Source organism: Bos mutus, chromosome 26 (genome assembly GCF_027580195.1).
Source record: "Bos mutus isolate GX-2022 chromosome 26, NWIPB_WYAK_1.1, whole genome shotgun sequence".
NCBI lineage: Eukaryota > Metazoa > Chordata > Mammalia > Artiodactyla > Bovidae > Bos > Bos mutus.
In genome coordinates, this window is record NC_091642.1 from 35,027,885 (window position 1) to 35,042,664 (window position 14,780).

Here is a 14,780-nt window from a genome sequence, read left to right on the forward strand (position 1 = left end):
GTTTGGCAGAAAAAAGTTTAATAGAATAATACTAATAAAATTCATACTATGGCCTTTGTCACATTGTAGGAGCTGAATAAAGAATAACTATTGATGTTGATGATAATAATAACAGTATTCCTAATACTATAATGATAATTATCATTGTAGTAAAGTGATATCATATTAAATTACTGGTTCTAGAAATTGAAACCTTTTATAATGGGTGAATCTTAAGATTAAAAATATTTCCCACATTATCTACATTTTCCTATATTATCTACATTTTCAGTTTTGAAATGCTCACTGTTCTTACATCTCCTGTTCCTTTTCCAGATAGCAGAAGATTATGGTCCTGTGTTCACTCTGTATTTTGGCATGAAGCCCACTGTGGTGTTGCATGGATATGAAGCAGTGAAGCAAGTCCTGATTGATCAGAGTGAGGAATTTTCTGGCAGAGGTAGTTTACCAGTGGCAGACAACATCAACCAGGGATTAGGTATGTTTCTATTTGAGGAGTGTGTGGGAATTGTAGGTTGGAAAGATTCAAATAGGCTAAGGAATTGAGAAATTATAGGTAATACAGGGGTTTATGAAAGCATCATAAATAAACAGTTTTCTATGGATCATTAATCCCTATTTAAAATTATGAAGATGACACAGTCTGAATGAAACATTAAGTGCAGTGAAAGCAAATCTTCTAACAACTAATGTTCTATTAATAAATTATGACCAGGTAAGAAAAAGAGAAAGAGACAGAGAGAGAAAAGTAAGGGAGGAAAATGACAACAAATTATCCTAATTATTGAATATTTTGCTTTCTGGCCTGAGTCATGGTTGCTAAGAGACTAGTTTTGGAAGCTTGCATGATATATACATGGAACCAACAAAGGTTTGAAGTATGTACATTGCATTCAATTTTCTATTCTTCTTAGAAAAAAAAGCAAAATAAATTTTTTTATCCAATAGAATATAATACAAAGCATAAAGCACAAATATGCTCTGAAAAGAGGGTCATGGGGAAACAATAATGATGAAAGGCCTGATAGGAATTCCTGAGGCTGTCACTCCTATATTTAATCCCTGCTTAGGTATCCTTGTCATTTCCTGGTTTAAAGACTCTCAGCTAAAATTCATGGCAATGGATTATTCTTCTCTGTTTTTGGTTTTTCGTCCTGATAGGAATTGTTTTCAGCAATGGAGAAATATGGAAGCAAACTCGGCGTTTCTCCCTCATGGTTTTGAGGAATATGGGGATGGGGAAGAGGACTATTGAACACAGAATTCAAGAGGAAGCCTTATGTTTGGTGGAAGCATTAAAAAAAACCAATGGTGGGTATTTCTTTATGTAATTAGCAGTAACTGCTTGGGCAGACTAAATGCTATTACAAGTAGACTACAGAGAGATAATGGCTCAAATCCAACAGAAGTTGACTTCCTGCTCACATGACAGTGGTAGGAGGGGAAGTTGCTGGCATAATGGCCTTTTCAAGCACCTGGTTTCCAGGGCCTTTGATGCCTTCAGCACATGGTTGCCTTCCTGTGGCTCCCAGAGTTCATCTCCTTGAATGGTAGTGAGGGTGAAGGAAAGAATAAAAAAAAGTGCAATACTGTTTTTAATAGGTCAGGTATGGCAGGCACACGAAAGTTCTTTCATATTCCACGGGCTGTAAACTCAGTCACAAGAGTTGGGAAATGTGCTTATCTATAAGAGGAGCTGGGAAATGTGCTTATACATGTGCACAGGAAAAAGAAACAAGTGTTAATTTTGGCAATCTTCTAGTAACTTGGTGAAAATAATTTGAAAGACTAAGTTCTCAGGTAGCTTCTTGAGAAGTATTGCAAATTTTTTTGCAACACATGTATGTCACGTCATTATGCAGTACACCTTAAACTTGTACATTCTTGTCTATCTGTGATATCTCAACAAAACTGAGATAAAATTAGTGGTTCAGGTATAGATTTTGCACCAAGTACTTCTCTGCGCATAAGGTTGTATTATAGCTCCCCTTGAGTGTGAAGGGAGGGAGCTGCAGCAGCACACATCTGCTCGGTGTACATGTGTGTGGATGCCCATGCAGGACCGAAGAGGGGGTAGGAGAGAAAGGCGTGAATAGGAGACTTGACAGGGAAGGAGCAAGATCAGAATCATAAGACATATGTGGTTTTTAACCTCAATATTTCATTTTTAAAGAACATTATTAACTTACTAATGCTATATTCTAACTTGTAACTCAGTATTGTGGTTTTTTACCACTGATATATAGTCATCCAGATAGGTTTCTCTCCCTCATTTTTTGCTGCTACTGATATAAACAATGCAATAATTACAGATATATGCATGATTCTGGTTTCTTCTTTGAGTAAGTTTCTCAAATAGAGTGTCAATGAACATCATTTGGACTTTTGGTGCATATTATCTAGGAATGGGTGGAAGATTTGGCAGAAGCAGTGATAAGAACACAAGGTTCATCTGAATAGATTCTTCTCTATCCTTATGTTAAAATTTAACATATTAAATATGTTTGCATGTTCTTTTATCAAGAACATTATTAATAGTATAGTAGCTTATTATTTTGCAGGTACCATAGTTTATTTGACCAAGCTTTATTTATTTGTCCAGATAAACTGTTTTCAATACTTTGTTGATAATAATATAAAAAACATATTAATCATTGAATATTTCTGATTACTTTCTAGAATAAAATTTCTGAAATGGAATTAGTAAATCAATAAATAATGAAATTTGATACACATTATTTGTAAGTGGTTTTGTCCACCTGATTTGTATTTCAAGCAGAAATTATTGTTAGCTGTTTCCGTTTTCCCATAATTAATATGGCCTTCTCAGCTTCCTTACTGATGACCACCCATACTCTGCTTGATTCCACCTAACTATGGAGACCTCATACTCATGGGGTAGCCCAGTTTGACTACAGAGTTCCAAAGAATAGCAAGGATGGATAAGAAAGTGTTCCTTAGTGAATAATGCAAAGAAATAGAGGAAAAAAATAGAGTGGGAAAGACTAGGGATCTCTTCAAGAAAATTAGAGATACCAAGGGAAGATTTCATGCAAAGATGTGCACAATAAAACAGAAATGGTATAGACCTAACAGAAGCAGAAGATATTAAGAAGAGGTGGCAAGAATACACAGAAAAACTACACAAAAAAGATCTTCATGACCCAGATAATCAGAATGGTGTGATCACTCACCTAGAGCCAGACATCCTGGAATGTGAAGTCAAGTGGGCCTTAGGAAGCCTCACTACGACCAAAGCTAGTGGAGGTGATGGAATTCCAGTTGAGCTATTTCAAATACTGAAAGATGATGCTGTGAAAGTGCTGCACTCAATATGTCAGCAGATTTGGAAAACTCAGCAGTGGCCACAGGACTGGAAAATTTTCATTCCAATCCCAAAGAAAGACAATGCCAAAGAATGCTCAAACTACCACACAATTCCACTCATCTCACACAATAGTAAAGTAATGCTCAAAATTCTCCAAGACAGGCTTCAGCCATACGTGAACCGTGAACTTCTGGATGTTCAAGCTGGTTTTAGAAAAGGCAGAGGAACCAGAGATCTAATGGCAAAATCTGCTGGATCATGGAAAAAGCAAGAGAGTTCCAGAAAAACATCTATTTTTGCTTCATTGACTATGCCAAAGCCTTTGACTGTGTGGATCACAGTAAACTGTGGAAAATTCTTCAAGAGATGGGAATACCAGACCACCTGACCTGCCTCTTGAGTAACCTGTATGCAGGTCAGGAGGCAACAGTTAGAACTGGACATGAAACAACAGACTGGTTCCAAATAGGGAAAGGAGTACATCAAAGCTGTATATTGTCACCCTGCTTATTTAACTTATATGCAGGGTACATCATGAGAAATGCTGGGCTGGAGGAAGCACAAACTGGAATCAAGATTACCAGGAGAAATATCAATAACCTCATATATGCAGATGACACCACCCTTATGGCAGAAAGTGAAGAGAACTAAAGAGCCTCTTGATGAAAGTGAAAGAGGAGAGTGAAAAAGTTGGCTTAAAGCTCAATGTTCAGAAAACTAAGATCATGGCATCCAGTCCCACCACTTAATGGCAAATAGATGGGGAAACAGTGGAAACTGTGGCAGGCTTTATTTTTCTGGACTCCAAAATCACTGCAGATGGTGATTACAGCCATGAAATTAAAAGACGCTTACTCCTTGGAAGGAAAGTTATGACCAATCTAGACAGCATATTAAAAAGCAGAGACATTACTTTGCTAACAAAGGTCCATCTAGTTAAGGCTAAGGTTTTTCCAGTAGTCTTGTATGGATGTGAGAATTGGACTATAAAGAATGCTGAGTGCTGAAGAACTGATGCTGTTGAGCTGTGGTGTTGGAGAAGACTCTTGAGAGTCCCTTGGACTGCAAGGAGATCCAACCAGTCCATCCTAAAGGAGATAAGTTCTGGCTGTTCATTGGAAGGACTGATGTTGAAGCTGAAACTCCAACACTTTGGCCACCTGATGCGAAGAGCTGACTCATTTGAAAAGACCCTGATGCTGGGAAAGATTGAGGGCAGGAGGAGAAGGGGATGACAGAGGATGAGATGGTTGGATGGCATCACCATCTCGATGGACATGGGTTTGGGTAGACTCCAGGAGTTGATGATGGACAGGGAGGCCTGGTGTGCTGCGGTTCATGGGATTGCAAAGAGTTGGCCACGACTGAGCGACTGAACTGCACTGAACATGTGCTGGCAAAGTAATGCTCAAAATTCCCCAAGCCAGGCTTCAACAGCATGTGAACTGTGAATTTCCAGATGTTCAATCTGGATCTAGAGAAGGCAGAGGAAATTGCCAGAAATCAAATTGCCAAAATCCGTTGGATCATCAAAAAACTGACAGAGTTCTAGAAAAATATCTACTTCTGCTTTACTGACTATGCCAAAGCCTTTGACTGTGTGCATCACAACAAATTGGAAAATTCTGAAAGAGATGGGAATACCAGACAACCTGACCTGCCTCCTGAGAAATCTGTAGGCAGGTTAGGAAGCAGCAGTTAGAACCAGACATGGAACAACAGACTGGTTCCAAATTAGGAAAGGAGTACAGTGAGGCTGTGTATTGTCACCCTGCTTATTTAACTTATATGCAGAGTATATCATATGAAATGCTGGGCTGGATGAAGCACAAGCTGGAATCATGATTGCCAGGAAAATATCAATAACCTCAAATACACAGATGCTGCTGCTGCTAAGTCACTTCAATCGTGTCCGACTCTGTGCGACCCCATAGATGGCAACCCACCAGGCTCCCCTATCCCTGGGGTTCTCCAGGCAAGAACACTGGAGTGGGCTGCCATTTCCTTCTCCAATGCATGAAGGTGAAAAATGAAAGTGAAGTCACTCAGTTGTGTCTTACTCTTCACAACCCCATGGATTGTAGCCCACCAGGCTCCTCTATCCATGGGATTCTCCAGGCAAGAGTACTGGAGTGGGTTGCCATTTCCTTCTCCACAAATACACAGATGATACCACCCTTATAGCAGAAAGTGAAGAAGAACTAAAGAGCCTATTGATGAAAGTGAAAGAGGAGAGTGAAAAAGTTATGAAAATGTTGGCTTAAAACTGAACATTCAGAAAACTAATATCATGGTATCCAGTCCCATCCCTTCATGGCAAATAGATGGGCAAACAATGGAAACAGTGAGAGACTTTACTTTTTTGGGCTCCAAAATCACTACAGATGGTGACTGCAGCCATGAAATTAAGAGGCACTTGCTCCTTGGAAGAAAAGCTATGACCAACCTATTATTTAATATGACCAGCATATTAAAAAGTAGAGACATGACTTTGCCAACAAAGGTCCATCTAGTCAAACCTGTGGTTTTTCCAGCAGTCATGTATGGATGTGAGAGTTGGATTATAAAGAAAGCTGAGCACTGAAGAATTTATGCTTTTGAACTGTGGTATTGGAGAACACTCTCGAGATTCCCTTGTACTGCAAAGAGATCCAACTAGTCAATTCCAAGGAAATCAGTCCTGAATATTCATTGAAGAGACTGATGTTGAAGCTGAAACTCCATTACTTTGGCTACCTGATGGGAAGAGCTGACTCATTGGAAAAGACCCTGATGCTGGGAAGGATTGAAGGCAGGAGTAGAAGGGGATGACAGGATGAGATGATTGGATGGCATCACCAACTCGATGGACATGAGTTTGAGCAAGCTCCGCAAATTGGCGATGGACAGCAAAGCCCCGTGTGCTGCTGTACATGGGGTTGCAAAGAGTCAGATATGAATGATTGACTGAACTGAACTGAACTGAGTTTGTCACTGGTTAACTGACTGTTGGAAGCTTATTTCACATGTTGGGCAGAACCTTTTTCCTTGTAACTTCTACTTTTTAATCCCTGCTAGACTTTTTCCTTTTGGAGTATAGTGTTGTGGTAGTAACCAGGCTGGAGAAGGCAATGGCACCCCACTCCAGTACTCTTGCCTGGAAAATCCCATGGATGGAGGACCCTGGAAGGCTGCAGTCCATGGGGTTGCTGAGGTCGGACACGACTGAGCAACTTCACTTTCACTTTTCACTTTAATGCATTGGGGAAGGAAATGGCAACCCACTCCAGTGTTCTTGCCTGGAGAATCCCAGGGACGGGGGAGCCTGGTGGGCTGCCATCTATGGGGTCGCACAGAGTTGGACACAACTGAAGCAACTTAGCAGCAGTAGCAGCAGCAGTAACCAGGCAGAAGCAGGATGGACCTCCCATAGAAAATTTAGTTTAGCTGTTAAGATTGGTAGTGATACACACATCTCAATAGGATATGAAAAGGTCTATTACACACATAATGAGGCTTTCTGTGGAAGGCAGGTGGCTAGAAACCAGATCCAAAAATGGCTTGAGAGAGCAGAGGAAGGATACAGGCTTGAGATTTTTATGGGCTTTTGGGGATAGATTGCAGATGAAGGTTCTCAGTGAAAAAGCAGACCCTGTGTGCTTTAAATTTTGTTCTTCTTGCAAAGTATCACTTGAGCTTTCTTTAAAGTCACCTAGTCCAGATGTCAGTAGAAGAAGAAAAGACGAGGTTTACAAATTTTCATCAAACAGGAATAAAGCTAGTCATATTCTTTATTTTGGTTGGGAGGCCTGTTTCTAATACTATAACATATTTTCAAAATATCTGAATGTAACTCTAATTTCTGTCACTGTTCTTTTCTTCTATAGAAAAAGCACACTCCAATTTTTTTCTTTAAAAAATTATTTGTTTTTAATTGAAGGATAATTGTTTTACAATATTGTGTTGGTTTCTGCCATACATCAACATGAATCAGTCATAGGTATACATATGTCCTTTCCCTCTTGCACCTCCCTTCTACCTCCCACGCCTTTTTACCCCTCTAGGTTGTCACCCTGGTTTGAGGTCCCTGATTCATACAGCAAATTCCCTTTGGTATCTATTTTACATATGTTAGTGTATATGTTTCCATGCTATTCTCTCCATTCATCCCACTTTCTCCTTCCTCCCACCCACCTGTGTCCATAAGTCTGTTCTCTATGTCTGCATCTCCATTTCTACCCTGCAAGTAGTTTCATCAGTACTGTCTTTCTAGATACCATATATATGAGTTAATATACAACAGTTACTTTTCTCTTTCTGACTTATTTCACTCTGTAATAGGCTCTAGGTTTGTCCACCTCATCAGAACTGACTCAAATGCATTCCTTTTTATGCCTGAGTAATATTCATTGTATATATGTACCACAGCTTCTTTATCCATTCATCTATTGATGGACATCTAGGTTGCTTTCATGTCCTAGTTATTGCAAATATTACTTTAGTGAACATTGGGGTACATGTGTCTTTTTCAATTTTGGTTTCCTCAGGGTAATGCCTAGTAGTGGGACTGATGGGTCCTATGGCATTTTATTCCTAGTTTTTAAAGGAATCTCCATACTGTCTTCCATAGAGGCTGCATCAGTTTACATTCCTACCAACTGTACAGGAGGGTTCCCTTTTCTCCACATCCTCTCCAGTATTCATTGTTTGTGGATTTTTTGATGATGACCATTCTGACCAGTCCAATTTTTTCAACTGCATTGTTGAAATATTATTTCAAGTCTCCCCAGTTTCTTGATTTTCTTATGACATTGCTGTTTCCTGTAGGCATGATGAAGAAGTATCGACAGTGAGGGCTAAATCTGGCAACATTAAAGACGTTTTAAAATAACCTTTTTCTTGTGAGTTACCTTTTAGATGTTATTTGGATAATGACATAAATAGGAGAACACTTGGAGGGAAAATAAATACATCACACTGGATTAGATAATTTTGCTTGGGAAAACACAATAAATTTTATTTTAGGCATGTTGAATAGTGATGATTGCATGCCCAGGTTGTTTCTATAATTAAAAAAAAAATCTTGGAAGTCAACCCTTCTTACTTACTTTAAACAGTAAATGTAAGATTTGTATACTGGAATATTTTCTAACATTTATATTGACTTTTTAGGATCTCCTTGTGATCCTACTTTACTTCTGAGCTGTGCTCCCTGCAATGTGATCTGCTCCATTATTTTCCGGAATCGTTTTGAGTACAGTGATGAGAGATTGCTAACCTTGATAAAATATTTTAATGAAAATTCAAGGCTTGTAAGCACCCCCTGGGTAGAGGTAAGGTCAAGATTCTCTTTAAATGGTAAACAAATGTCTAGCTAATTGATTGTTCATCCTTCCACATCCCTTTGTGTTCTATCAAAATGGATAATGTTAATCAAACTATCACCTATAACTGATTAGTGAGTTATCAATTCAATTTAGCTAATGAATTGAGTTTTAAAATGTGAAATATTGTAATAAAAAGAAAAATATAATATTTAGTGTATCCATTATAGCAAAATATTTTTTTCAGAAACCTTTTTAACCCTCTGATTTATATAGCTATAGATAAAGAGAGTGGTATATAAAATACATTTTTTATGATAGTACATGTCAGGAAAAATTAATAACGTATGTGGTACATCCTTTATAACTAAGATTCTATGTGAAATGTAAGGTTATGATGTTTTCCATTTGGGAAGGACCATAGAGGACAAATATTCTATTCCTCATTTTTTGGAACATGAAAATTCACCCAGAGATATTAAACATATTTTCCAAAGTAGCCTAACCAAGAAAAAGAATGAGCTAGACTTAGAAGCTAGATTTCTCAATTCTCTAGCTAGTTTGATACAAGCTACCAGCCTTAATAAATTTCTTCAGTGTCTAGCAAAGGTATTAAGTCATGAAGGTACTATTTAAAAAGGATCCAATAACCTTTAGGATTAGAAATATCCAGGTGAATAAGGGCAACGTGTATATTTCTCAGGGCTTTCCAGGTGGTGCTATTTGTAAAAAAGGCATCTGCCAATGTAGGAGGTGTAAGAGATGCAGGTTCCATTCCCTGAGTGAGGAAGATCTCCTGGAAGAGGGCATGGCAACCCACTCTAGTATTCTTGCCTGGGAAATCACATGGAGAGAGGAGCCTGGCAGGCTACAGTCCATACGGTCACAAAAAGTTGAACATGACTGAAGAGATTTAACACGTATATTTCTCAAGGTATAAAATGCCTAAATAAAAATAAGCTACATAATTTAGGCATTAACTTAATAGTTCTGGTGAGTTTATTCATTACCAAAAAAGGGTGTGAATATTATAGACATAAAGGGAATTGTTGATCATAATATAATAATGAATGGTATGGGACTTTAACACACCATTTACACCAATGAACAAATCATGCACATCTGAACTTAATAAGGAAAAATTGGTGTTAAGCAACACATTAGATCAGATTTATACAGAACATTCCATCCAAATGCAGTCAAATACACATTCTCTTCAAGTGTACATGAAACATTCTCCAGGATAGATTGTGTTATGTCACAAAACAAATTAATTATGTCAATAAATTCAAAAAATTGAAATAATATCAAGCATCTCTTCTAACCACAACTGTGTGAAACTAGAAATCAATCACAAGAAAAAAATAACTGGAAAAATACAAACATGAGGGGATTGGATAATAGGTCAATAAAGAAATCAAAGAGGAAATGAAAATATTTTGAGATAATTGAAAATGGAAATAGAACATTTTAAAATCCTTGTGACAAACAAAAATAGTTCTGTGAGGGAGTTTTGTAGCAAACAGGCCTACCACCCCAGGAAACTAAAAAAAAAAAAAAAAACTCAAACAAACAAACAAACAAAACAAAACCACCAATCTGACCTTACACATAAAATAACAAGAAAAAGAAGAACAAAGAATGCTCAAAGTTAGTAGGAGGAAGGAAATAATAAAGGTCAGAGATTAAATAAATGAAACATTAACTGCAGACAATAGAAAAGATCAATGAAACTAAAAGCTGGTTCTTGAAGAGATAAACAAAAATTGATAAACCTTAGCCAGACTCATCAAGATAAAAAGAGAGACGATCCAAATAGATAAAATCAGAAATGAAAGAGAAAAGCATTACAACTGATATCACAACACTTCAAAGGATCATGATCACCACTATAAACAATTACATACCAGTGAACTGGATACCTAGAAAAAAAGTGTGCATTCACGGAAACACATAACATATCAAGACTAAATCAGGAAGAAACAGAAAATCTAATCAGCCTTATCATTAGTAATCAAATTGAATTAATCATCAAAACACCTCCATCATTGAAAATATAGGACCAGATAGCCTCACAGGTGAATTATATTAAAAATTTAGAGATGAGTTAATACATATCTTTCTCAAACTTTGGCAAAAAATTGAAGAGAAAGGAACACTTCCTCAAAAATTCTCAATAAAATATTTGAAAACAGAATTCACCAATACATTAAAAGGGCCATAAGCCAAATGATTGTGAAATGAAAGTCGCTGAATTGCGTCTGACTCTTTGCAACCCCCATGGACTATACAGTCCATGGAATTTTCCGGGCTAGAATACCAGAGTGGGTAGCCATTCCCTTCTCCAGAGGATCTTCCAAACCCAGGGATCAAACCCACGTCTCCTGCACTGCAGGCGGATTCTTTACCAGCTGAGCCACAAGGGAAGCCCAAGAATACTGGAGTGGGTAGGCTATCCCTTCTCCAGCGGATCTTCCTGACCCAGGAATTGAACAAGGGTCTCCTGCGTTGCAGGCGGATTCTTTACCAGCTGAGCTATCAGGAAAGCCCAAACCATGATTAAGTTAAATTTATCCCAGTGATGCAAGAGTGGTTCCATATCTGCAAATCATTCAATCTGATACATTAAATTAACAAAATGAAGAAAAAAATTTATGATCACAAATTATGTTAAAAAAGACTTTAAAAAATTGAACATCCATTTATGACAAAAGCTCTTCATGAGTGAGTATTGAAGGAATACACCACAAAATGTAATAAAGGCCATAATGACAAGCCCATAGCTAACATCATACTCAACAGTGAAAATCTGAAAACATTTTTTAAGATTAGCAAAAAGACAAGGATGCCAGGGGAACAAAATGGTTACCTATTAAATGGGAAAAGACATTTCCAAACAATATATATCTGACAAGGGGTTAATATAAAAAATTCACACAGAACACATGCAATTCAAAATAAAAAACAAAAAAGCAAACTCAAAATAAATAAAAGTGTCTAAAGGACTTGAATAAGCATTATTCCAAAGAGGATATATAGATGTCCAATAAGCATATGAAAATATATTCAGCATCACAAGTCATCAGGGAAATGCAGATTAAAACCACAGTGAGATATCACCTCATACCAGTCAGAATGGCTCTTGTCAAAAAGAAATAACAAGTGTTGGGGGGAATGTGGAGAAAAAGGAACCCTCATGAACTGTTGGTGGGAATGTAAATTGGTGCAGGCACTATGGAAAACAATATGGGAGCTCATCAAAAAATTGAAAATAGAACTTATGAACAATTCAGCAATTCCAGTCCTGGGTATTTATCCAAAGAAAATAAAAACACTAATTTGAAAATGTATATGTACCCCTATGTTCACTGTACCTTTGTTTACAATAGTCAAGATATAGAAGCAACCTTAGTATCTATCAAAGAATGAATAGATAAGGAAAATATGGTTTGTATATATACAATGGAAATTTATTCAGCCATATAACATTGAATAGTGCTGTTTATGACAGTATGGATGGGCCTAGAAGATATTATGCTAAAGGGAAAATGTCAGGCAGAGAAAGACAAATACCATATGATTTACTTCATACTTGGAATTTAAAAATGAAAACAAACAAAACAAAATAGTGACTCATAGACCCAGAGAATAAACTAGTGGTCACTTGAGGGCAGGGAATGTGGGCATGAATGAAATAGATGAAGGAGATTAAGAAGTCTGAACTTCTGGTTATAAAATAAAGTCACAGGGATATAATATACAGCACAAGGAATAGTCAATAACATTTCAATAGCTGTATGGTGACAGAGGGTCCCTAAACTAACCATGGTGAAAAATTTGTAATGCATATAAATGTCACAACACAATTTTGTACACCTGAAACTAATAAATATTGCACATCAGCTATACTTTCATAAAAACTATAACAAAAGGGTGTGATCCCTGCACATTTTTTAGGTGACTCTCTGTAGACATGCGTGTAGGGTACACTGGAGTGAACACTGGGTTCTACCTCTATCACTAGTTTTGTGTTTTAAACTGGTTGATGAACCTTTCTGGATCTCAGTACCCTCATTTGGAAAGATGGTAGTATGATCCTGAATTTCTTTAGAGGGTTATGGTTAGAAATGAATTTGAATGGTTTTGAAATTAGTTGGTAACCTGTGCATGCTGTTACTCCAGCTAATTTATCAGTTCCCTCTCAATCTCAAATGTATTCTAGTGCAAGATGCATGTTTTATTCATCTTAATCTACTCATTTTATAGCAACGTGTTTGATCCATAATATGGGCCTGTAAACGTTTGCTGAATGAATTAATGAATGATTCTTTCATCTTTCAGCTCTACAATACTTTCCCCTCTTTACTACATTATTTCCCAGGAAGTCATAATACAATATTTAAAAACATGACTGAGCAAAGAAAGTTTATTTTGGAGGAAATAAAGAAACACCAAGAATCCCTGGACCTCAATAACCCTCAAGATTTTATTGATTACTTTCTGATTAAAATGGAAAAGGTAAAATGGAACCCAGATTTGCTACTTTATCTTTGTGGGTGGAGTAATGTGACACATGGAATAGCTTTGTTCTTCTCAGTGAAATTGGTTTATTAGAACAAATGCTCCTTCTTAAATATGTGTTCACTGCTTGCACACACAAGAGTGAATATTGCCTGTACAAACCATAGTGGATGTCTTGAGATATTTATAAATTGTCACTGAAAATTATTCGGAAGTTTTAATATTTACCGTGTTAAAGCTGGTTCTTTATTTGGGGACAGGTTGAAGCACTCACACACAGACAAATAGGCACATTCAAGATTATTGATAGACAGCATATTCTTTTTTCATCATATAAATTCCATGAATGAATGATGTAACAAATGAGAGAAAGTAGGAATTGGTGGGAATCAAGAAAGGCTCACTGTTGGAAAGATAGTAGGAAACAGCTGAGGTAAGTTTTGAGAAAACTCTGGCTTAGATTAACAGAGATGACAAAATTGGTTCAGGGAATGATAAGTACAGAGATGAAATGTGTGGAATTTTTAGAGATTATCTTGATTATAACTGAGAAACTGTCATGGGTGTAATGACTGATGATTTTGGGAATAGTGTTGCAGTTTGAGGATAGGTGATTCTGAATACTTGAGTGAGAACTTCAGATATGATGAAATAAACAATAGATGCTTGAATTGACAGTGAGTAGCAGTGATTACTTGATAAGAGAGAAGTTAGAAATTACTGAAGCACTGATTTGCTCTAGTGAGTATCAAAAGTGAAGAATCAGAAAGGACTTGGAAGTTTAACTCTATGTTTTAACGGAAGTAATTCTAACAACTCATCTAACTTTACCTTCATCTATAACACTCTGTAATGTTTGGCTTAATTTGTCAGATAATTAAATTTTTAAAAAATTATGATGTTAAAAAAATTATGATGTTATATGAAATTATTTTATGTTATTTATAAGGTTCTTTTATTTATCAAGTACTCCTAATACATCATTGCTAGGAAAAACACAACAAACATTCTGAATTTACCATGGACAACTTGATCACCACCGTATGGGACGTGTTTAGTGCTGGAACAGAGACAACAAGCCTCACTCTGAGATATGGACTCCTGCTCCTGCTGAAGCACCCAGAGGTCACAGGTAGGATCACAGATGATGAACAGGATGAAATTCTGGGTAGAAATTGGCACGCAACATTGATGACTATTCCATTCTTCATCTGCCTAGATATTGTACAAGAAGAAAAATTCATTATTAGTAGATCTTCCTATAATTGGATGAATTAAATTCAAATTAAAACTCATAATAAAATATTTAATCAGCAGCAGAGGTTTCAAGGGCTGAGGTCACTGTTGTTTTCTGTGGTGGAGTATCATTGATCTGCATCATGTCAAATGTAGTAAAGAGAGTTATCCTAGGATCTGGAAAGCATTAGCCTTCCTCTCTCTCTAAAAGGGCATTGCTTGATAAAGCCTTCTAAGTCCAGATAGATATATTTTTGTCAAAAGATAATTCTACTCAAATGCATTTGTAGTGAAAGGATTGATTCAGCAAAATCACAATCTTTTGTCAAAAAGATTCACTCTACAAAAATTATATACAAATTAAAAATTCTTTTCAATTATATCCTTTTTGG

At 36.8% G+C, this 14,780-nt stretch overlaps 1 protein-coding gene across 2 annotated transcripts in view; it reads left to right on the forward strand.

Moving 5' to 3' along the window:
- Window positions 1–14,780, forward strand: part of LOC102266325 (cytochrome P450 2C21) — a 53,311-nt gene that overhangs the window by 6,912 nt on the left and 31,619 nt on the right. Inside the window, exons 2-6 of one of the 2 annotated variants that reach the window (XM_070363483.1) lie at window positions 320–478; window positions 1,162–1,311; window positions 8,480–8,640; window positions 12,973–13,149; window positions 14,143–14,284. In XM_070363483.1, the coding sequence (XP_070219584.1) occupies window positions 320–478; window positions 1,162–1,311; window positions 8,480–8,640; window positions 12,973–13,149; window positions 14,143–14,284 (789 nt within the window). Of the gene's footprint in view, window positions 1–315; window positions 479–1,161; window positions 1,312–8,479; window positions 8,641–12,972; window positions 13,150–14,142; window positions 14,285–14,780 lie in introns of both variants that reach the window. The other variant, XM_070363484.1, reaches the window with a different exon arrangement.